The following is a 23,103-nucleotide window of genomic DNA, read 5'->3' on the forward strand; positions in this document are numbered from 1 at the left end:
CGAGCTGCTCAGTCAGCATCCTGCTCGAGCTTGCAGTTTCCCAGCAATGCACTCCACGCCCGTGGCCTTTTCAAGAGGTGGCACTACCATGCTATGGACAAACTACTGCTGCCCGGTCCTCTCTAGCATGTCTGCAACGCAGTTGAAGTGGTCTTTGGCCGGAGCTACGCCAAAATCACTTATCGGGGCATGCAATGTGTGGCAAGAAGCATCCCGACGTAGCTGCACGCCGCCATGACGCTCTTAAACGATGCCTCATCAGGCATCACGCCGCAGAGAAGCATCTCGTGGTAAGCTCTGAACGGGCATAAGCTTGGATCATAGCATTCCATGAAACGATGTTCCTCTTTGGGAGAGATTCAAACAAGCACCATGCAAATGACCATTCAGAACATTTGCTGCTATCAGTGCGTTCCAGGCAACCACGTCGCGGCATGGCATCGTGTTAAGATTTTCCATGGCGGGCTCGAGATAGCCTCCCTGACCATGCACATCGATCATGGAGGTTTATGTGACAATGCTACGCTTCGGCATGGAAAGAAAGAGCTCCGTAGCGTGATCCAGGTGGCCGTTTTGGTTACATCGCTCGAAACAAGGAGATAAAGTCCCAGGCGGGAAGGCCAAGTTAAGTAGAATCATAGAGTTCCAAGCCCCAACGGGCATTTTGTCAAAGCAACACTTCATGCCCATACTGGGCATAGATAAGCTGCCAGCATAGCGCTCCATCACAGGGCATTGTAAGAAAGACTCTAGTTGCCTCCGCTACTTTTCTTTGCTGCGCATAATACGTTGCAATGCTCCAGAAAGGGATCTTGTCAAACACGTACTTCATTTCTTTTGGATGTCCATTCTGGGCAGTCGCTTGAATGCCTCGTTGCTAGTTGGCATCAAATGGAAGTAGAATGGAACGGCATCAAGATCACCAACTTGGGCACACTCCGTGACGAGGTAGCTCAAACAGACAACGCTCCACCATGAGTAGCCGAGCGTCTTGCAAGTGCCGGTGCTGGCATATGCGGTAGTAATGTTGTTCCAGGGCACGGCGTCTCTGCACGGCATGGCGTGGAGCACCTTCATTGGGCCATTGCGAAAGAAAGATGTTCTAGGTGAAGAGAGTGGGCCGTGGCCGGTAGCAGCATCGCCCAGGCAGCCGCGTTGCACGTAGGCGTGGACGAGGAGGTTAAGACGCTGGGGCTGTGGCGATCGCTAGCGGCGATGGACGATCCTGGTGCGAGCAACAGCTTTGTGGGCGAGTTGTAGAACGAGTTTGCCACGGCAGCTAGCACAAGCCCATGCCAAACGCTCAAGAATCAGCGTGTTTCATCAAGTTGGCTCAAGAAATGATAGTAGGTGCTGGACTAAATTACACAATGGTGGCCGGTCCAAGAATTTCCAAGGGTTTGTGGAAGCACTGTCACCTAGTTAGAAATGTTTGGATCAATGGCTTCTTCCATCCCAGCTGGTTTCCCAACAAGTTGGTAATCTAGCTTCACAAACCTGACATAAGTTACTCAAATTACTAGGAGGCTCGCTCGCGGCCGTCCCCCCTTGTGTCCAAGGTTTGTGAAGAGGTGGGCACGCTAGGTCAGCTATGGTTCGTGACACTGGAGGTTTGCAACCACTAGCTGGAGAGATTCTGGAGTGAATGCAGAGATATGTACCACTAAAACACATTCACCTACGAGGTGGATTTCGAGGTCAAGACTGCTCAACCAGGCGATGCTCGCAGATGATACCCCCTCATCGAACAACGGGTTCATCGAGAGCTGAGACGCTGTCATTGATCTCACCCGAGGGATTCTAAGTGCGTCTAGTGATGAATGCGAGGTTGGAGAGATGTTTCCATCAATGTTGGCCCTGCATTCTCCTGCAGTATGCAGCTTCTGTGGTTCTTGGGCAAGAAATTCCAGATGCTTGAGTCTGGAGCATCTGGGTTTTTGTTCGACAAGGAGGAATCATCTGTGAGTGTTACTCTGTCTTGGCCTCAAAATCCAATTTGTTTCCATCATTGAAAGTCGAGACACCATTGTCGATCTCTCAAAAATGCAATTCAAGTAGCTCAATGTTAGAATAGAATATACCGGCAGATATACACATGTATTGATCAAAGGGATATAATATTTATATACTCTTTACCTTGCTCCAACACTCCCCATTGGCTCACCATTGGCAAAGAGGTCACAAGATTCAAAGTCCTTTCATTAAGTTATAAATATGTTGAATCAGTTGAATTTCTCCCTTTTTTATCCTCTCACTCATTTTCAGCTGTTCCAAAAGTTTCTTTTTAACCCAATGTAGCAACCCATCATAATCCTCTAACCATCTCCATCTTTGTGATAAACAGACATGTTCTAATCTGACAAAACCCAACATTGGAAAAAAAAGTTAATTAAAGTATTGTACCAAATTTGTGGAGATTGTATAAATGGATTGTTTCAGCTTACACACATAAATCTCTTTGCTTTCTACTTCAAAAGTAAGAAATTGTCATATGTGTACTAGTTGCTAAAGTTTCTGTTCAAAAAAGTGTTCTTCGCATCCATCTACATCGCAAGTCCTGAATAGTTAACAATTGTAAAAAACAAACATATAGAAACCATTTTAATAACTATTCATCATAGTCAATACATCTTTCTATGTGCATCTGCCATCCAAGATCAAAGAGTAACATACTCAACACTCCTATGACCACAAGCACTTGAGCTAAGGAGTGAATACCTCCCCTCGGGGAACACCATCTCTTCGCTGGATATCAGCCCACAGTACAACAGTGCTAAGATGCACAGCCCTCAAAGCCATTGGCCAGAACAGAGAAAAAACGCCACGGCCATTATCTGTGAGCAAGAAGACATGAACAGAGTGAGAGATCTTCCATCCTGGCCTTCACAGTTTGTTAATCAGACTGTCTGTATCCGTTGGATTGAAAAGTGTTACAGTCAAGAATGTCCTTATTCTCGAGAATACACTCCACCATAACATCGCCCTTAACAGCTCAGGCACATCCCCATTATTCAGTCACATATATCTGATTATATTATGTACCCCAATCACTCGCCACAAGCTCGTGATAGACTGTTCTTAGCTAGTTCGGGCACAGCCCCGAAGGACGGGCAAACTCGCCCCGGCTTGGACGGTAGCAAAATATATCTCTAGTCTGATAGTTAAGATGTTTGTAATCTCGAAAATAGCTCGTCACACCTCGATGCTCAACCATACCATATTCAAGTTACTAGCCTCTAAAATTTGCCTCAAGAAACTGAAAGAGGCGATTCACCACTCGTATACCATCTACTACTCTCCTGGATTCCATCAAGATACAGCTCCTTTGAAGCACTTTCGATGTCTATAATAATGGTTCCCATTGATCCATTCCAAAAGGCAGTAGGCCACTGTCCTCGATTCCGGTAAAGGAAGTGCAGCTGCATAGGAATACAGTGTGCTAGAGCGGGATCCCTAACACCCGACTTTAGCATAGCATCTTCAGTCAGCTGATGTTGATCAGTGCAGAGTACCGATACCGTCTTTCCATCAGGGAGCTGGAACTCAAATTCCCTGACCACATCATTGTTTTCACAAACGAAGGCAGTGCACAGCTGCTGATCCTTGCTCAAATCAGAGAGGAACATCGGCAAGGTATACCCGTTCGAATGCACATAGACATTGTAAATCCCCTCCTTCATCTTGCCATGTACGTTTGCGGCGTCACGAAACCAACGTGGACATTTCGGATGTCCCAGCAGCGGCAAAAACAACGGCATAGAGGCCATCCTTCCCCTGTGTTTCTTCCACATAGCCTCAAAGGCAGCTACTATGACGTTCTGATAGCCTTGTGGAGAAATCTCAAGCATCCACCTTAAGAGCTGCTGGGACGCTCAAGCAGGGCCAGATCTTCTTGGGACAGCGGGAGCACCCGTCCACCATCTGTTTCGGTCCATCCCAAGCAGAGAAGTTGGTGAATTCTCCCGGCCAACCAGTCATTTTCTCTGCTTATAATGTTGTGCCAGTAACTACTACCACTCCGCGCTTGAGAGCTTGAACCAGTGGATAAGCCAGTTCTAGCATATCCCTCACAGCTAGCAGAGCTCCATCAAGAACCACAATCGGAACCAACTTTCTGAGGTGTCGTAAGCTAAAGGATCCTTGAAAGCATGACTGAAATGACAAAAAGTTCATCAGATGGGACTGAGTTTGAGATCGAATTTAAGACCGACTCTGAGACCGAGTTCGCGGAATCAGACTAGGAAGAAAGATCATATACTGAATGTTTGTAACATTTAAACTTGGCTGATTCAGAAAAACAGTTTTTTGTTTTCTTGTGCTGTGAAAAAATACCTCTTCCTAGCTCTCTGGAAAAAACTGCAAAATGCATTGTAGTTGGTCTTCATGCTTCGACATGCGGTTTGCAGCAAAAGCCAGTTAGCCCCATTTGCCTTACAGTACTGATAAATAACCATCCGACAGGCGAGTAGAAGCATCACGTAAACCGCTACAACTTTCTCGTTGCTTCTTGTTTTGTTAGGATACGAAATCTCACTACGGCCTCGGACAGGTCATTGGATCCTACCATCAGTTGAGCAGACATTACAGCAAAACTTCCAGGGAACGGCGACACTTTCTTTGCCATCGTCATCCTGTATATCATTCAAACCAGCAAAGATATGAGAACAGTAAAAATGAAGTAAGGATACCTGTTAGTGGTCTAGTTTTCGAACTGAAGCCAATAAACTGAGATGAGCGTAACGTCAACTCTGCAATTCAAGAAAACATTGCGGTACCTTAGGCTCTTCCAGGCAAGAGTCTTATGTCGATGGTTCATTTTGTCTACCAAAAAATTGTGTATTCACTTAAGGAATCGAAACATCTCTCACCTGATTTACAATTTCTTGTATATGTATTAGTAGTGTGCCTGAAAACAACCTATAAAACAGTCGCAGGAGTGTTTCAGCCAAACCATCTGCATTACACGTACCATTCTTCTATGGGACGATCACTTGCTTCCCTTTCTTCCACGTATAATCGCCTGGAACCAGGAACGGGTCCGCGTGCTCGGAACTAGGATTCGAACTTTTCATCCAAGAAAACCAGGATCCAGTATGCTCGGGGCCGCTCTTGGTTGGAAAACGTGACGATGACTCGAATCGTCGGCACCACCGGAATGGACATGAGAAGCAGCAGGTCATACTTAGTCTTAAATTAAACACCAAATTACACCCCTTTAAATTTCTTCGGTGTTTACTCTCTTGCTGAAAGCCTCCTCACCAGGAGGGCCTTCGTTCATTCATTCTGACAGCACACAATCGCTGAGCTTTGTAAGCCGCTCGGGGCCTGCCATCTTGGTACCACAGAGAAATTGGAGCGAGCAGCATCGCAATCAGCGCTTACGGGCCAAGGATGACGGAAAGTCCTTTTGAAGCTTTGCTCTCTCCCCTATAAAACTTCCATCTTTCTCGAGCTTTCCTAGCATGAGCTTGCACAAACTCCATCTGGGGTTGACCACATTGCAAAAGGCCACAAAATAATCGAGTATCTCTTCATGGGAGTCTCCAAACTTTGCTAGCATGCGTTCCAAGGTCTTGGGGAATGCCCGGCCGCGAGGATCCCTCACCACTACCAAGTCAAATAGCTTTCGGCTGATCAGAGAATCGTAATCTTTTGATTGGACAGCCTCCTCCAGCATGTCGTCTAGAACGTCCGGGCCAAGTGACTCCATGAGAACCCCCAGAGCATCGCGGCCAGAATTGCTCCTCAAACAATCCAGAACTAATTGGCCCTTGAAAGGATTCAAGGATTTGATGCTCACACCCCTGAGTTTGGCCTCCTTGACGACCATGACAGCATCCTCGAAACTCTTGGTTTTGTTGTACAGCATCGCGTAAACCTTTGCAGGCTCATCGAACATTATATCGGGAAGAAGATCAAGCGCTGTTCTTGGAGAAACCTTATTAATGCTCCTCTCGAAAGCCTTGTGGTGTTTGTGTACGTTTAGTTTGACACCCTTTGCTCGTGCCGCAATAATAACTCGGTGAGCAAATTCTAGATCCCCCTTTTCTGCAGCCACGGACAAAGCAAACCTGTAGTTCTTTGAAGTAGCAGTTAAATGCGGGTGCTCTTCAACCATGGCATAAAACAGGTCTTTGATGCTCCATTCCGGAAGTCTGGATAGCTCAAAAAGCTTAAACCCGCGCTTGTAACCCAATTTCTTCATCAACTCCAGCTTCTGGACAATCTTACTGCGAGATACTTTCGATTTGAGGGAGCTTTCTAGCACACTCGCGAATGCCGCTTGGTCACAACCTTCGTTGAGGAGCTCCAGAGCTGTAGCCACGAGGCCTTGCTTCAGGAACTCTTTTGCTTCATTTGGAGTTGCGCTTTCCAGATGCACTTCAACTTGAGATGCAGAGAGCAAAAGTTCTACGGTCTGATGAAACATTCGCCACTTTTTACTTCGTACCAAAAGCTCGAGGATCACACCACCTTTAAAATCCTGCAGTATGTTGATTTTTTTCACCATGCTCTTGTCCTCTAGGCAATCCAGCTCTTTCAGGAAACTAAGCACACATTCATCCTGTGCAACGTCGTAGTCACAATGAGAGAGCTGTTTTGCTACTATTTTCAGTGGATTCAACGTTGTAACACCCACACCCTTGGCCTCTCTTGCAATCGAAAGGGCGTCGTCCAGATCCCAACTGTAATCAAGCAATATCTGGTAAGCATCTTTGGACGCCCCACACAAATCCAACACTTTCTGCTTCCAGAAGTTGTCATCCTTGTGGTTCCAAATGCAGTGCCTCAAGTATTCCAGATCCACCATCAATTGGACACCCTGGGCTTTTGCTTCCATAACAACAGAATGGTAGAAATCCAAATCGTAATCAGTGGACCTATGCTTGATGAGTTCTACCACCTTTTCATACCCTTTGAATTTCACAAGCTTTTGCGGATGCTTCTTCATCATTCCCAGGAAAACCTTTCTGACTGCATTGGTTTGCGAGAACGCATCTCCAAACAGCTCAACTCTGCTCCAGTAATCAGCATCCCTCACCTCTGAAAGAAACCTGAGCTCGAGATTGGGATTCCGTAGCAGCTCCGAGTATAGAGGCTCGTCGCACTTGTCCATGATTTTGAAAGCCACGGCCAGGCAATCTTCCTCCACAAGCCTGGACACAAGCTTGTCATGGCATCTGCCTTCGGTAAGCTTGTGAAACGCCATAGTGTGCAAAGGATTCGCCCTATGTAGTATCGCAGTGATGATCTCGTCGGAGAAACAATCTTTACACTCCGAGTAGAGGCGGCCAAGTGCACTGCAAAGCTGCCGATCCAGATCCACGTTCTCTATCATCACCAACAACACGCTCTCCATGGATGCTTTAGGGCTTTTAGGGGGGACCAATTTTATTTGGAGGTTTAGGGTTTTTTGGCGTTTACTAAAGAATATTCGACACCCGCGTTTACAGGCTATTAGGGTTTATGATGGAATGAGGAAGATTTCCTGCGCGCTGCGCTCGATCTCTCTTCCTGCTGGATCCAGAGCCAGGTATCTCTCGTCGCAGTCTATTCTATTCCCCGCGGCCGGAGCGGATTACGATTACTCGCGGCTCCTGCAAGAATGCCGGGGTGTGGAAGATCTTGCCAGAGGTAGGGGGATTCATGCCCGCCTAGCGCAAGAGACAGGGGTGCTGGAGGAGTCGTTTTGCGTGGGGAACAATCTCGTCAGCATGTACAGCCGGTGTGGAAGCCTGGGCGACGCAGTTGCCGCGTTTGGGAAAATCCGGGCGAGGAATGTGGTGTCCTGGAACGTGATGATCTCGGCCTACAGCAGCTACAAGAGCTTCCAAGAAGCGCTGGCGCTCTTCCACGCGATGCTGCTCGAAGGCGTGGCTCCAAACGCGATCACGCTGGTGGCGGTGTTGAATTCCTGCGGGAGTTTTCGCGAGCTCCGGGATGGGATTCTCGTGCATGCTCTCAGCTTGGAGCGGGGATTCTTCCAGAACACTTTGGTGGCCACCGCGCTTCTCAACATGTATGGGAAGTGTGGGACTCTCTTGGATGCGCAGTCAGTCTTTGAAGAGATGGCCGAGAAGAACGTCGTGACTTGGAACGCGATGCTGGGGGTTTACTCTTTGCAAGGCTGCTGCTGGAAGCTCGCGGTGGAGCTCTTCACCAGGATGCTGCTCGAGGGTGTCAAGGCGAATGTCATCACTTTCCTCAACGTGCTCAACTCCGTGGTGGATCCCGACGCTCTTCGCAAAGGCAAGTTCATTCATTCTTGTGTGCGTGAGAGCGAGCATTCTCTGGATGTTTTCGTGAACACCGCACTGGTTAACACGTACACCAAGTGTGGTAGCTTGACTGACGCAAGGAAAGTTTTTGATGGAATGCCTTGCAGGAGTGTCGGTACTTGGAACTCGATGATTTCGGCGTATTCCATTAGCGAGCGAAGTGGAGAGGCTTTCTTCATTTTCCAGAGAATGCAGCAGGAAGGTGAGCGTTGTGATCGGGTGACGTTCCTCTCAATTCTCGATGCTTGTGTGAATCCAGAAACACTCCAACACGGGAAGCATGTCCGGGAAAGCATCAGCGAGACTAGTTTCGAGCTCGATCTATTCGTCGGGACGGCTCTCATCACCATGTATGCGAGGTGCCGGAGTCCGGAGGATGCAGCTCAAGTTTTTGGTCGAATGAAGCAGACGAATCTCATCACCTGGAGTGCGATAATCACAGCTTTCGCTGACCATGGTCACTGCGGAGAGGCCCTACGCTACTTCAGGATGATGCAGCAGGAAGGGATTCTTCCCAACAGGGTGACTTTCATCAGTCTTCTCAACGGATTCACAACTCCCTCCGGTCTCGAGGAACTCAGCCGGATCCATCTCCTTATCACGGAGCATGGACTCGACGACACCACCACCATGAGAAACGCTCTTGTCAACGTTTATGGACGTTGTGAGAGTCCGGACGACGCAAGGACAGTGTTCGATCAACTCGAGCTTCCGAATCTCATCTCGTGGAACTCGATGATTGGAATCTACGTGCAGTGCGAGAGACACGACGACGCTTTGCAGCTCTTTCGGACCATGCAGCAGCAAGGGATCCAACCAGACAGAGTAAATTTCATGACCATCTTGGGAGCCTGTACGATTGGCTCTCACGGAAGAACTCGCAAGTTAGTGCACCAATGCGTCGAAGAGAGTGGACTGGGAGGCTCGCCCCTGGTGCAAACATCCCTGGTGAACATGTATGCCAAAGCTGGGGAGCTCGATGTAGCAGAGGTGATCCTGCAAGAGATGGACGAGCAGCAGATAACCGCATGGAACGTCCTCATCAATGGCTACGCACTACACGGGCGAAGCAGGGAAGCTCTGGAAGCTTACCAAAAGCTCCAGCTCGAAGCCATCCCAGTGGACAAGGTTACCTTCATCAGCGTCCTCAACGCATGCACAAGCTCAACATCTCTGGCCGAAGGCAAGATGATCCATTCCAACGCTGTGGAGTGTGGCCTCGACTCCGACGTGATCGTGAAGAACGCTCTGACCAACATGTACTCAAAGTGCGGCAGCATGGAGAACGCTCGCAGGATCTTCGACAGTATGCCCATCCGCAGCGCGGTGTCCTGGAACGGCATGCTCCAAGCCTACGCTCAACACGGAGAGTCCGAGGAGGTGCTCAAGCTTATCAGAAAAATGGAACAGGAGGGCGTGAAGCTCAACGGAATAACTTTCGTCAGTGTTCTCTCGTCGTGCAGCCACGCCGGTTTGATCGCAGAAGGCTGCCAATACTTCCACTCTCTGGGCCACGACAGGGGGATCGAAGTAAAGACCGAGCACTACGGCTGCCTCGTAGATCTTCTGGGAAGAGCAGGGAAGCTCCAGGAGGCCGAGAAGTATATCAGCAAAATGCCGTTGGAGCCAGGGATAGTTACTTGGGCTAGCCTTCTCGGAGCTTGCAGAGTTCAAAAAGATCTCGACCGGGGGAAGCTCGCTGCAGGGAAGCTCCTCGAGCTGGATCCAGGCAACTCCTCGGCCAGCGTGGTTCTCTCCAACATCTACTCGGAGCGCGGAGACTGGAAGAACGCTGCGAAGCTGAGAAGAGCCATGGCCAGCAGGCGAGTGAAGAAGGTCCCGGGCATCAGCTCGATCCAGGTGAAGAACAAAGTTCACGAGTTTCGAGTCCGGGACACGAGCCATCCTCGAGCAGCGGAGATTTACGACAAAGTGGAGGAGCTGTGCTTTGCGATGAGGGAGGCAGGCTACGTCCCAGACACAAAGATGGTGCTGCACGACGTGGACGAGGAGCAAAAGGAGAGCTTGCTGGCTTACCACAGCGAGAAGCTGGCAATCGCGTTTGGGTTGATAAGCACTCCGGAGACGAGCTCGCTACACATCTTCAAGAACTTGAGAGTGTGCGAGGACTGCCACACGGCGACCAAGTTTATCTCCAAGATCACCGGGCGAGAGATCGTCGTCCGCGACAACCACAGGTTCCACCACTTCAGGGATGGCTCCTGCTCGTGCAAAGATTACTGGTAAAACGAAATGAATAATTTTAAATACTAATCTAATTTAAACTTTATTATAAATTATATAATTAATTTAAGATTTATCTCTTCAGTCTCTAACTTATCTCATTTTATTAAGTTTATAAAATATCACTAATGTAAAAACTTTCTAAACTAATTTTTTTCATTTTTTTGTGAAAGCTCAATCTAACACAATTAACAAAAAAAAGTTTTTGATGAAAAAGTCTTATAGAAAAGCTCAGTTTATAGTAAAACCAAAATTGCATTAAGTTAAATGTGATATGGATGTTATAAAAGAAAACCATGTTTGCTTTCCAGACTTAAGATTTGATTTGATTTGATTTGATTTAATTTAGCAACTTCACTTTATTTGATTTGAACTAGTTTGGCTCAAGATTTTGTTACTATAAACCAAGTTTAATATAACTACTTAATTATATAAAAAAAGCTGTGTATATTTTTTTTTGTTGCTTGGCTACTTTGTTGTATGGGGTGAGAGCTTTGGAAAATCTCTAATTATATGTCTTGCCAGAGGAGGCTAAACTTCCTCACAATACTGATATGCCTTCCTTTTTGCCACCATGGTGGAAAAAGACTGTGAACTTACCATCAAACTTCTACACCATGGCTTGAGAAGCAAAAACGCTTGTAGCTACTTTCTTCTTTATCAATTTCTTAAACACCAATGATCTTCATCAAGCTAAGAGATGCACTCAACCAAGTAGAAACCACTGACCATCAAACACCAAAATTTTGTGTTGAGTATGTCATGAACATGCCAGCCCCGCTCTAGGAAAAGTTCCCACCTTGGTAACAAAAAAAAGAAAAAAACTTTCTCACCTCACAAAGATGGCCTGAGACCACAAAGGCAGCACATTAGGTTCACGCTAGAGGAAATATTACCTGGTAATTTGCACAAAATTGCAAAAACTGCCCCAAGGGCAGGAAAGCAATAAGGATGCAAGAACATATGAGTACCCTGGGGGATTTATAGAAACTCGAGAATCATTTACCTAAACCACCACCTTTTATAGTCAGTTGTGTGGTATTTGTCAAAGCTATGGCAGCAATTTTGCAGCCAGGATACCCCTTGCAATCACAATGTTTTGAAAAGGAGATGACATGCACTAGCATTTGCATCATAACCGAGCAAAATATTGCCACAGAGTTGCCGCCTACGCAAAAGCTGCATTGAACAGGTATTATAGGTTTTCTCAATGCGCCTCACCACTTACAAGTGAAGCCCGGCCCATCTACTTTCAAGAATCCCTCTCCGAGATCAATGCCCTGGTTGAGTGCAAGGGACCTCAGTCACAGCGTGAAGGCCATCCTGAAGACTCTTGTAAATATTCATCAAAAGAGGAGTGGATTACCTGGAGAGGGTGAGAGACCACGGTAGATATAGCCACGGATTGCGCAGTGGTTGTTATTCTGATACCCAAATGCCGCATTCAAAACACTTAAAAGATGGCATTTTATGTTCTACTATGCATGTTTTGAATCCACTACCATTGAACGAAATAAAAAACGCAAATATGTATAAAAAGTGAAAAAATATAGAAACCGGAAGCAAACCCATTCGTTAGACAGCATGACAAATTGAATACGAATTGCTATAGAATAATTTTAGAAGAGATCGAGCAGTGCAGTTCCAGGAGATATGTTCAACAATACCAAACTATTTATGTTTGTCACCTGACATCATCCAGAATAAATTGACACACAAAGTTTGAGAATGAAACGTTCTTTCTTAAGCCAGAGACGCGTTTGACTTTTCCAAAGTGGCCCATCTTTTCTGAAGCAAATTTGCCTCTTTCAGGGATATTCCAACAAAATACGAAATTCCAAAGAAAGAATATGTTTCTCTCTATTTGCCGGCCTGAAAGTACAGTCTAGAGGGCCGGAACAAGAGAAAAAATAAAACAAATTCATACGCTCTCGTGCACGACCAAAGTCAAGAATCATTGCTGACTGGAACACGCTCTTTGACTTTCTCCTTAGTGAGCGATTGCGTTTACACGGGCTTGGGGACGTTCCTGCATGTTGCAATCGCCTTTGCTTGGGAGCGTCGTGATGGTAGGGCCGGAGTCCTATTGGCATCTGGTCCAGAACAATGGCACTTTGTTCGAAACTTTGCATCCGCCTTTATATTTTTAAGGACCGTTCTGGGGACCCAGACTCCACAGAAGCAAATCACTCGAGGAGGAAACAGCAACTCTATATTTTTTCCTTTTCTTGCGTCTCAAACCAGGTGTAGATTCGAGACGAGGAGAGATGGAGAGAACCAATCTCATACTATTGCTCTTCGTTTTTGCACAAGCAATGATCATCGCACAAGCAGGTAAATAGTTTTCAAACTAAATCGATCGGTCATATATTGCTTTCTTTTCTTCTAGACGAGGAGTATGACTACTCGAATGGGACTCGAGGCCAGGCAAACTGGGGAAACTTGAGACAAGAATGGAGGGCTTGCAGCAGCGGCAGAATGCAATCTCCGGTCGACATTCAATCCAAGGAGCTCCAGCCAGTGTGCTCTTTGAAGTTGCTCCAGACGAGATACAAACCAACGAATGCCACTCTCACCAATCTCGACCACGACATAGCAGTATGTATCTCCTGAGTCCATCTCATCTCCGAAAGATCTCCATCTAATCATGGCTCGGGCCCCTCGTTTTTCTATTCTCTGTTTGCGCAATAGCTCGAGTTTGGCGATGCTTCATCGGGATCGCTCATCATCGATGGCACCTTGTACAGTGTGAGCGAGTATCACATCCATGCTCCCAGCGAGCACACTGTGAATGGGAAGCACCTCGCAGTCGAGGGGCATCTTGTCCACAGGAGTGAAGACAACAGGCTTGCAGTCGTCGCAGTCATGTACACGATTGGATCCGAGGACGACCCTTTTATCGATCAGGTAAACAGAGATCTGCGTGATTTCTTCGAGTTTTATTCACTGTCTTTTTGGAAAGGTTGAGCATTTTCTACCTGAGCTGAGTGGCGAGCAAGATGTTCAAGTGGTGGATCCCTCGCTGCTCAATGTTGGAGGCAAGCGATTCTTCAGATATGTTGGATCACTGACATCACCGCCCTGCACCGAGCAAGTGACATGGAGCGTGTTGAGAAGAGTAAGCAAAATAATTTCCTTAATCTTTAGTTTCGTTCCCTCTGACCTTGGTTCTGATGTTGCAGCCACGAACGATCTCGAAAACCCAGTACCGGCTTTTGGTGAATGCCCTCAATGTAAGAACTAATTCACGCGCTAAAAAACAGCTTCTAACATTCTGTGTACAGGGTGATAACAACAGATCGATACAAGGATTGTTTGGAAGAAGAATAAGCTATTATAAATAGAAGATTCGTTAGAGTCCTTTTAGGGCACACATTTTTTTAACCTACCAGCTTAGGCAAATCTTTCTACTCTTAATTCTTTACCCTTTCCTTTTTTAAGATTATGCTGCACTAATGTTTTTGGTTTGCTTAAGCAAATTATAGGATATTTTTAGAATACAATCTTGTGTATAAATATGTTTATCATCACTAATATATTTTACTGCACAACGCACTAAATTAAGTTTTCGAAATTGATATATACTGCAAAACAGTTTTAAGGTTACCCAAAAGCCCTAAACCCTTGTGTTTTAAAGATGGTCAAATTTTTTAGATCATTGGATGGAGCATGGAAGATGGAGATTTCTTGTCAAATGTCTTTGAGATTGTCTGCCACCCGGTTGAGCGCCACGGCCAGATTGGCGAGCTGCGCCGCCAGCTCCCTGCGATCCCTCGACTCGATCTGGAGCCTCTCCCTCTCAAACTGGAGCGCCTCCCTGTGCCGCGCCTCGCGCTTCTCCTCCATGCTCGCCACCGCCGCCATGTACGTGCTCGTCAGCTTCCCAATCGCCGCCACCACGTCGCTCGCCGACTGCTGCCTCTTCTTCTTCCCGCTCGACCCCGGCGCCAGCTCGTGGTGGTGATCGTGATCGCCCTTGCCCGCGCGCGTCGACTGCGCGCTGGTGCTGAGATGGTCCAGCGCCTGCGCCGGCGGCGGCGGCGACACGATGGCCAGCCGCCCCGAGAGGAAAGAGTCGAGGCGATCGAAGAGATCCTTGTCGAAGTAGCAGGGCAGCGATGGATCCTCCTTGCGCCGCTCCTCGATCGACATGGCGAAGTAGTTTGGCCTGCCGCTCTTCTTGAGCACGCCCTTGATCGTCTTGTAGTCGGAGAGGAGATTGTCCCACTTGCCCTTGCACTGGGCGACGTCGCGATCGTCGATCCCGTTGCGCTTCATGTGATCCACCACGCGCTTCCACTTCTCGCCCGAGCTGATCATCACCTTGTCCCGCGACAGGCAGCTCGCGCCGCTCGTGTCGATCGTCGCCTCCGATTCCATCTTCTTGCCCTCGATCAGGAGCAGCACCTCGCTGTGCGTCCAGTTGCGATTCCTCTTCCTCTTCCCGGACAGCTGGTCGCCGGCATTCCTCGCGGCGCCACCGCCGACGCCGCCATAGCCCTTGTGAGCGGCAGCGTCCCCGACGATCACCTCCGAGCCCCCGAATCCGGCCTGCGATGCCTCTACCAGCTCCACCAGCGGCGATGCCATCGTAATCTCGCCCTACAGCTCCATGGAGTCTCCCGAGCTCTCTTCTCACCTGGCTCGATCCATCGCTCTTGCCCGCTCGCGGGAGCCCTAAACTCCGGCTGACGTGGCGCTCTGGACGGCCGGGGTGGATTCTCTCGAAGCAAGGGCTCGGATTGAATAGGGTTTGAGGGCTTGCTCTTCGTTGTTTGTGCTCGGTGGAGGAAGGCGCGCATGGCATGGGACCTAGCGCTGTGGATTCTCTCGTTTCTTGCGGTCGCAGCGGCGCTGGGGATCATCGTCTACCAGGTGAGCTCTCTTCCTCCTCGGAATCTCTTCGTCAGTGATGAGAAGGCAAAAATTCATTCTCGGCGAGTCCTTTGGACAAATGAGCTGGAGTAATCGCTAATCTTCTCTCTGAGACGCTTCTTGCCACTGATGATCCACTGTAGCGTGTCATATGAGTTCTTCTTTAGGACAGTGACTATAGCACAGTCTTTGAATCTGAGGCTTCAAAAGGGATTTTTTTTTTCTTCTCTTCTGATGATGTGTTTTTTTTTTGTCCTTCTCTCGCAGCTGCTATGTCTCTCCGATCTCGAATTCGATTTTATAAATCCCTTTGATTCTTCATCGCGTATCAACCGGTTTGTTCTTCCTGAATTTGCTATCCAGGGAGTGCTGAGCGCGATCTACCTTATTTTCGGCTACTGGCTCATGTTCTTGCTAAACGCCCCGCTCTTATATTATAACATAAGATTGTAAGTTGCCATGTTTTTCATGTTTCCCTGGCTCTGATGTTAACGTGAATTTCTTTTTTTTTATCCTCAGATACATGAGCAAGAGGCACCTTGTAGATGTCACGGAGATCTTCAATCAGCTTGAACCCGAGAAGAAGATACGCTTCTACAAGCTCGGCTTTTACCTTTCTTTGTTGTGCATCGTCATATACAGGTAAGCATAGCTCCGTGTTTATTTCTTAAAAGTTGGATTACTTTCTTGTACAGGATGCTGTTGAGTGTGATTTAAGGATTTTTGTTGCTGCTCTGTAGGCTGGTGGTTTCCTCGATGGAGGTCATTCTCGAGTCGGGCATTGCATCCATGGCGGAGATTTAATTGTGAGAATTCAGTTGTTCCACTCTTTAGTGCTGAACAAATTTTCGTCCACGCAGGATTTTAGTTTCTCAAACGTGTAGAGTGAGGTACAAATAGATGGTAATTTTTGATGTGATCTAATGACTTCTATGTGCAGGAAAGAAAAGTATTTTCTTTGTGAATATTGTAGTCTATCTTCGGCTATAATATATGTACGCATTGCGTCAAAAATGAAGTGTCGCTTCTCATTGGGTACGCGGCGAATAAATACCGCTTCCTCAAAAATTCGTGGGACCAAATGTTTTCAGAAAACAGCTCCGCTCCATCTATGCCCGTGCCTTGTCGACAAATTTCTATTTGTCGGGTAATCACATTTTTAATTTTTTTTTCCCTCTCTTTTGCGGCTTGTTGTGGAATCCGTCTCATGGTATTATATATTTGCAGATGCGGCGGGACGAGAGCTCACTTCGAATGGGGTTTCTTTCCTTGCTGCGATCAAGGAAGTCAGGTTTCGTTCTGGAAGGTGATGAATCAAGCTCGGCACGCAGTAGTGGAAGTGTCGCTCCTTCAACAGAGTTAGAGGGTGCTGCTTATGTCTGCTCCGCTTGCAAGACTCGCAGTTTTAGGAGCTCGGGAAGGCCACTGAAGGTTTTCTTTTCTGACGAGCTCAAGGCAGCTACCAACGACTTTGGGTTTTGCAACTACATGGCAGACGCAGAGGGTGGTCATGTATTTAGAGGAGTTTTAGAAGGAGGCGAGGTGGTTGCCGTGAGAGTTATATCGGACGCATCAGTCTTTCAATCTCGCAAGCAGCTCTTGGGCCGCATTCGGTCGCCTAATATTGTGAGACTGGTAGGCTACTGCGACGAAGGCGACGACAGGAAATTTCTTGTTTATGACTTCATCTGCAACGGCTCTTTGGAGTGGCATCTAACAGGTAGCGAATTTTTTCCTTTTCATCTTTACGTCGTCGTTGTTCTCTAACCGTGACCTTGTGTAGTTCTCACTCGGAATGCCATGGGTTGGTCTATAAGGAAGTCAATTGCCGTGGGAATAGCCAAAGGTTTGCTTTACTTACACAGCTACTCAATCGTACACAGGAACTTGCGATCTAGGAACGTTCTCTTGACTCATGATTATACACCAGTTGTAAGTAAGCTATGTTTGTAGTTTCAGTGCCTAAAACATTTGCACAGATTACAGGGATGGGCTATGCAAAGCATAAAACTCAACCAGCTTTTCCAAGTCCTCCTTGTGTCACTGGGTAAGTTTTGTATTTATCTCAGACGCCATTGCTCATTTTCACGTTGATAGCTACTCTGCTCCAGAACATTTCCGGGGGCATGCAGTGGACGAGAAGAACGATATCTTTTCCTATGGTGTCATACTGCTGGAACTCATCACTTCTCGAAAGGCCATGGAGGATTCAAGCCAACGCCTTCTGACAGAATGGGTAAAATGCTGCCTCGTGGTGTTCGTCTATTGACATAGAGTTGTTTTATAGGCGTCCCCGCTGCTCCGAGACTTTGACCGCCAAAAGCTCGTCGATCCCGAGCTTGGCTGCGACGATAACAACACCTACGAGCTTGTCACTATGATGAGCATTGCGTCGCTCTGCTTGAACGAAGATCCACTGGAAAGGCCAAGCGCAAGCAAGGTAAACGTGCGAGAACTTGAGTGTCTCATCGCCCTTTTAAATATCGTTCCAGATTTTGAGCCTGCTAGAAGAGGATTGTGACGGGGAGGTTTTCAGCTCCGACGATGACTTGTCTACTCTGTCGCAAGCTTCGTCGTCGCTAACACATCGAGCGGAGAAAAAGGTGACTTGGAATGCTTGCTCTCCAGTAAGAAGAGGTCCTTCTCGTCGCCTCTCATACAATGTCATGCTATCTTAAAAAAAACTATGGTTCTTCTACTAAAGAAATTCAATCCTTTTCGTTGCCTAGGGGAAGGAAAAGTTATATTAGGAAATATAATATCCCGTTAATAATCATACTCCTAACGAAATTCTATTCCCGTGAGGATAGCCATTGTTTCCTTTCTGTCCTCTAAAGAGAATGAAAAATTATACTCGAACATAATTCAATGCCATCTCGAAGTTTCGTAAAATTTCAAACTGATACTACTTGATTTCCTACGATCTCACCATATTCAAAACCGTTGATTGTTCCGATTGATATTAGAAAAGTATTTGCGCCAAGAAAAACATCACCGTGGTGACAAGAGGAGAGAAATCTGGCAAAAAGGACAAAACAAAAGAAAAAAGAAACCAATACATTTTAATTACTTTTTCCATTCTAAAAAGCTTACCAGATCGACCAGCACTGTTCTGCTCGAGCAAAGCTGCAAACACACAAAAAGTTAGGCCTGGAAAAAGAAAGAACCAAAAAGGAGAGGATAAACATGGAAGTGAAAAAGCGAAGGAACACACTATCACCTACAAGCAAGGAATGGCAGGCAGAGAAAAGAGAGGAGAGATTACTAGGACAGGCACTGGTGTTGGAGTCGAGCTTGCAATGCGTGGGAAGCATGACGGCGTTGGTGATATTGATCCCGGGAGTGGAAGTTACACCGCCAGTGGAGGAGAGGAGCTCGCACAGGCAAACGGGGCTGTGCTGATAGATGTAGTGGAGCCCCCGGCAGCACCTCGAGCCTGGAAGATCTCTCTTTCCCTCGATGTAAGTGATGCACGGCTGTATCCTGGCCAAGCGAGCTGTGCACTGCTTGTCCTCCCCAAGGACCAACTGTACCACCAGGAGCAGCAGCAACACTAGCATACTCACTCGCGCCGAGGAAGACAAAGGAGAAGCCATTCTCTTCCTTCCCCGAGCTCTGTCCTTGCGATCGAAAATGGAAATGAGACTCTACCTCGGCTCGGCTCGGCTTGAGCTTGAGCTTGAGCTGTGCTCCACCGCTTTTTGAGACTCGCTCCACCTCCTCCTCCTCGAAGGAAGAACTTTGAGGCACCTGAAAATCTGCTGCCTCTGCTCCTGAAACTGTGTTCTTGTTGCAGAGTAAAACTTGGTGTTTAATCGCTTGCCACTGCGGGAATTGAATGGAAACGTGTCAGGTAGCATTTAAGAAGACAACTACCACGCTGCACTAACTGCACCACCTTTGGCTGGCGTATATGCGATTCCCATATGTTTCTCGAAGAATTCAACTTTATCAATTTTTGGAGCTCGTCCTGTCTTTTTGTCCGCGTCAACAAATTCCGAATGATCATTAAATAATCAACGCTTTGAGCTGATCAACCTGGAAAGAAACCAAGTACAAGATGAAGTTTCCATTTATGTAACAGAGCAAAGAAACACCAGTCAGTGCACGCACCTCACTACAAAATAGCAATCGCTTTTGTCTGGTCAAGCCTGAATTATAAAGCACGTCCATCGATGAGAAACAAGAAATTCTATAACGGAGGAGCAACAAAACGAACCTCATTGTCCTCCTCCTCATCGCCTGCCGAATGGATCATGTTGGACAAAACTACGTAACCCGAGCAGTCGTTTGGATCCAGCTCCAGCAACCGTTCAGCTGCACGCTTGCCACACTCGACGTCTCCGTGAACGCTGCAAGCTCCCAGCAGAGCAACCCACAATCCCCGATCACTGTCCATGCTCCTGAGAAAGTTTTCTGCCTCCCTCAACCATCCAGCACGTCCTAGCAGCCCGACCACACAGCCACAGTGCTCCAACCCGGGAACCAGCTCGTCGTCCACGAGCATCGCGTAAAAGTTCTCACACCCATCGGCCAAGAGCCCCGCATGGCTGCAAGCCCAGAGAACACTGACGTAGGTGACTTCGTCGGGATCCACACCAGCTTGTTTCATCTTCCTGAATAGGTCCACGGCCATACTGCTGTCCCCGTGTTGCGCATAGGCATTGATTAGCGCGGTCCACGAGATGGAGTCCTGGTGGTCGAGGCTGTCAAACACTCGTTGCGCGTCTTGAAAGCTTCCACACTTCCCATACATGCTCACGATGGCGTTTCCAAACGAGCTCTGCAACGCAGCACCAGTCTCGGCGCTGCAAGCATGAACCATCCTCCCCTCGGCCAGCGAGCTCGTGTTCCCGCAAACTTCCAGCATGCAGAGAAGTGTCACGAAGTCAGCCCTCACGCCTTCCAGTTGCATCCTCAGAAACAGCTTCAGCGCCTCAACGTCTTGTCCATGCTGAGAGTAACCAGTGATTATCACAGTCCAGCTGACCACATTCCTGTGTTGCATCCTGCTGAAAACCTCCCTGGCCTTGTCCAACCTTCCACACTTTGCGTACATGTTGACTAGCGCATTCCCAACCTGAAGCTCGTTTTCAAACCCGGCTTCAACAAGGCACGAGTGAATCGCGTCCCCGGCCCTGAGATCATCACACGCGGTGAGGGTGGCAACGTAAGTCACGCTATCACTTCGGACTCCCTCCTGTTGCATGGAGTGAAAGATCTCCATGGCTTCCCTGTTATGCCCGTGTTGAGAATAGGCGGTAACCATCGCAGTCCAGGACACTGTACTCCGGGGACTCATCGCGTCAAACATTTGCCGGGCACTCCACGGACAGTGGCACTTGCTGTACATGGTCACTAAAGCCGTTGCCACGAAAGTGTCCGACTCGATGCCAAACTCCCGTATGCATGAATGGATCTTCTTCCCTTCCGAAAGTTCGTGAGAGCCACTTAAAACTCCCAAAACTACGATGAACGTGATCCTGTCAACTTTGGCGCCCTCCTGCTGCATCCTCCAAAAGAGCCGGAGACAGTACCTCGAGTGCATACGCCCGGCTTGGGCATAAGCTGAGATGAGAGCGTTCCAAGACACCGAGTTGTGCTGCGGCATAGCTGCAAAAGCCCGACTTGCTTCTTCCAAACTTCCACACCGCCCATACATTCGCACGATGTGGTTCCCCAAGATGAGGTTCTCTTGGAGACCTGCCTGAACTGCGAAACCATGAACTTTCCTCCCTTCGACCAGAGCGTTTGCGTTCCCACATGCCTGGAGAGCTCGAGCATATGGACCCGGATGAGATGGTAGATTATCCGGGTCCAAAGCATCCACCAGTCTCGTCAAACTGCTGCTTTCACTGGCAATTTGCTCCAACCGATCAAACAATCCCTTGAGCTGTTGCTGCTGTCCGGTCTTCTGGATTCTTGCCAAAGGAGCGGGAGTGACCACCACCGGACCACGAAGAACATCGCCCATCACAAGTCTTTTCGGAAGAACATCTCCGCGAGTTGGTCTCTCAGTTCCTGGCCCTGCTGCTCCTCTAAACTAGCACACTCGCCGTTGCCTGCCTGTAGATGGTGGTGTTGTTGGTGGTATCTTACAAGGCTGTCCTCGTCCAGCCTCAGTGTCTGGAGAATGCTCTCGACCGGGATCTCGTTCTTGTCCAGCAAAACATTGTGTAGGATGCAGCAGGCTGCGATGACTTTGGGAACAAACTTGACGTTGTGCTTCACGCACTTCGCCAGTATCTCGAACGTCTCCTTGAGAATCCCGAAGCTTTGTTCGATGTGGATCACCGCCCGAACATGCCTCCTGTTAAAACTCTCAGCCATCACAGGCGTTTCAGCCTCCTGGTAGCGGACCAGCAGCCACGGAAGAAGCGGGTACTTGTCACCACCCACAAGATAGTGCACCGAAGAGTTCTCAGACTGCGCCGCCGAGAGTAAGTTCGCTCCAGTTTTCAGTAGACCAGGACTGTGGGGATGCTGAGCATTGCAGTGTATATCCAGAAACCTGTACGAGGTGTCGCAAACAGCCTGGAGCGCGATCAAACAGCTTGGTACGTCTCCCGAAGCCATAACTTGAACATTCGTCGTACCAATCGCACCAACGCAATTCGGAAGCTCGCACTTGTCGACAAACCCAGCAGCCGTCTGCCTGAGCCTCTCGGGAAACCTCAGACAGCTTCCAAAGTGCTGGTTGATCGCCCTGACCACGTCAATGACGCAGCTCTGCGAGCTGCTCACACCGATTCCAAACTTGTCGCCTATGACGTGCAAGTCAGCCCCGCTGGTAAGCCGGTAGAGCGCGGCACCCAGCCTGCATGGAACCGGAATCGGCGACCTGAAGGTGGTGACTTTCTTGTTGAGCAGCGGCTTCAGCTGGTCGCAGATCCACAAGAACGTCTCCCGAGACATCTTGAGAGCGTTGAACCAGCTATCCCGGTCGTGCACCTCGAGCAGGAACTTATCAAACCAGGCTGGGTTTCTCGGCTTCACCCACCACCCAGCATCCGTGGAAAGCGCCAGAGAAGCCGACAGCATTGCACTTTGGAAGAAGAGCGCGTTGAGCTCGTCATCCTCTTCTTCCTGGCGTTTCTCTTCGTCCTGGTGACGAGCGAGACCGGTTTCCAGTCCAAACGACGCAGGACTTACGTTGATAATCTGCTCCACAGCACTCGCGGCAGAACAAGCTGTCGCAACAGCAAGCCTGAGCTTCTTCCGCCGGTCCATCTGTCCATATCAAAAACAACTTCGTATCACTACCACCAAAGGAGAAAATCGGTAGGAAAAAATCTCCCAGGTCGCACTGACAACCAGCAGGACAGATCGTCGTCACAAGAGTGAAAAGTCAAAAAACAAAGAGCTCGTGCGATGGCGAATTGAATAAGAAGGCGCCAATCATTCATGCGTCATGACCGAATCAAACAGTCGCAGACTTGCAGACTTGCAGATGTGAGCGCCGATCGATAGAATTAAGACCTCACGAACAAACAATCGCCATTTCACGAGCGATCGCTCGAGACAAAACAGTTTCACGACCAAAACTCGAGGGAAATATGCGAGAAGAATCCATGAAAATGCGCAGCTAAAATCTAGAGCGCTCTGACACCGCGTTCTTACCTTCGGATGCACGCCATCGAAGATGCAGCTCTCCTCCTCCCAATCCGCCATACCCTAGCACTGCGACTTCTTCTCCATCGCTACA

At 48.2% G+C, this 23,103-nt stretch overlaps 7 protein-coding genes across 12 annotated transcripts; 4 read left to right on the forward strand and 3 right to left on the reverse strand.

The window, feature by feature from the left end:
• Positions 1-7,432: 7,432 nt before the first annotated feature.
• Positions 7,433-10,547, forward strand: LOC9632171 (pentatricopeptide repeat-containing protein At4g21065). The gene is made up of 2 exons (XM_024675439.1): positions 7,433-8,481; positions 8,539-10,547. Exons 1-2 carry the CDS (start codon positions 7,476-7,478, stop codon positions 10,524-10,526), a joined length of 2,994 nt encoding a protein of 997 aa, XP_024531207.1. The 5' UTR covers positions 7,433-7,475; the 3' UTR covers positions 10,527-10,547.
• Positions 10,548-12,709: 2,162 nt separating this feature from the next.
• On the forward strand, positions 12,710-13,929 carry LOC9646610 (bifunctional monodehydroascorbate reductase and carbonic anhydrase nectarin-3). The gene is made up of 6 exons (XM_024675278.1): positions 12,710-12,857; positions 12,913-13,121; positions 13,215-13,430; positions 13,486-13,641; positions 13,706-13,756; positions 13,808-13,929. Exons 1-6 carry the CDS (start codon positions 12,791-12,793, stop codon positions 13,865-13,867), a joined length of 759 nt encoding a protein of 252 aa, XP_024531046.1. The 5' UTR covers positions 12,710-12,790; the 3' UTR covers positions 13,868-13,929.
• A 150-nt stretch (positions 13,930-14,079) lies between these two features.
• LOC9646611 (trihelix transcription factor ASR3) lies at positions 14,080-15,176 on the reverse strand. Its single transcript, XM_002970423.2, has one exon. It carries the CDS (start codon positions 15,111-15,113, stop codon positions 14,214-14,216), a length of 900 nt encoding a protein of 299 aa, XP_002970469.1. The 5' UTR covers positions 15,114-15,176; the 3' UTR covers positions 14,080-14,213.
• A 90-nt stretch (positions 15,177-15,266) lies between these two features.
• LOC9632172 (protein cornichon homolog 4) lies at positions 15,267-16,289 on the forward strand. 3 transcript variants are annotated; one of them, XM_024675351.1, is made up of 5 exons: positions 15,268-15,398; positions 15,666-15,847; positions 15,918-16,040; positions 16,139-16,204; positions 16,259-16,289. In XM_024675351.1, exons 1-4 carry the CDS (start codon positions 15,324-15,326, stop codon positions 16,200-16,202), a joined length of 444 nt encoding a protein of 147 aa, XP_024531119.1. In that variant the 5' UTR covers positions 15,268-15,323; the 3' UTR covers positions 16,203-16,204; positions 16,259-16,289. The 3 variants fall into 3 exon arrangements, with proteins under 3 accessions (XP_024531120.1, XP_024531119.1, XP_002970230.2); XM_024675352.1 differs by lacking the exon at positions 16,259-16,289 and having other exon boundaries at positions 15,267-15,398; positions 16,094-16,193; XM_002970184.2 differs by having other exon boundaries at positions 16,139-16,275.
• LOC9646612 (probable serine/threonine-protein kinase PBL4) lies at positions 16,202-18,126 on the forward strand. 2 transcript variants are annotated; one of them, XM_024675348.1, is made up of 9 exons: positions 16,202-16,288; positions 16,339-16,433; positions 16,490-16,545; positions 16,626-17,118; positions 17,182-17,330; positions 17,378-17,445; positions 17,496-17,634; positions 17,686-17,838; positions 17,891-18,126. In XM_024675348.1, exons 2-9 carry the CDS (start codon positions 16,412-16,414, stop codon positions 18,074-18,076), a joined length of 1,266 nt encoding a protein of 421 aa, XP_024531116.1. In that variant the 5' UTR covers positions 16,202-16,288; positions 16,339-16,411; the 3' UTR covers positions 18,077-18,126. The 2 variants fall into 2 exon arrangements, with proteins under 2 accessions (XP_024531116.1, XP_024531117.1); XM_024675349.1 differs by lacking the exon at positions 17,891-18,126 and having other exon boundaries at positions 17,510-17,634; positions 17,686-17,796.
• Positions 18,127-19,169: 1,043 nt separating this feature from the next.
• On the reverse strand, positions 19,170-21,394 carry LOC112346408 (putative pentatricopeptide repeat-containing protein At3g47840). Of its 3 annotated transcripts, XM_024675345.1 has the most exons (3): positions 19,618-21,394; positions 19,512-19,549; positions 19,170-19,436 (listed from the first exon to the last, which is right to left on the reverse strand). In XM_024675345.1, the coding sequence occupies exons 1-2, from the start codon at positions 21,370-21,372 to the stop codon at positions 19,544-19,546; spliced, it is 1,761 nt and encodes a 586-aa protein (XP_024531113.1). In that variant the 5' UTR covers positions 21,373-21,394; the 3' UTR covers positions 19,170-19,436; positions 19,512-19,543. The 3 variants fall into 3 exon arrangements, 2 of the variants coding, with proteins under 2 accessions (XP_024531113.1, XP_024531112.1); XR_002992415.1 differs by having other exon boundaries at positions 19,512-21,394; XM_024675344.1 differs by lacking the exon at positions 19,170-19,436 and having other exon boundaries at positions 19,453-19,549.
• Positions 21,359-23,094, reverse strand: LOC112346409 (protein ALP1-like). Its single transcript, XM_024675347.1, has 2 exons — positions 23,019-23,094; positions 21,359-22,628 (listed from the first exon to the last, which is right to left on the reverse strand). Exons 1-2 carry the CDS (start codon positions 23,067-23,069, stop codon positions 21,372-21,374), a joined length of 1,308 nt encoding a protein of 435 aa, XP_024531115.1. The 5' UTR covers positions 23,070-23,094; the 3' UTR covers positions 21,359-21,371.
• Positions 23,095-23,103: the final 9 nt, after the last annotated feature.

The sequence above is a fragment of the Selaginella moellendorffii genome, unplaced genomic scaffold (assembly GCF_000143415.4).
Source record: "Selaginella moellendorffii unplaced genomic scaffold, v1.0 SELMOscaffold_14, whole genome shotgun sequence".
NCBI classification, from domain to species: Eukaryota; Viridiplantae; Streptophyta; class Lycopodiopsida; order Selaginellales; family Selaginellaceae; genus Selaginella; species Selaginella moellendorffii.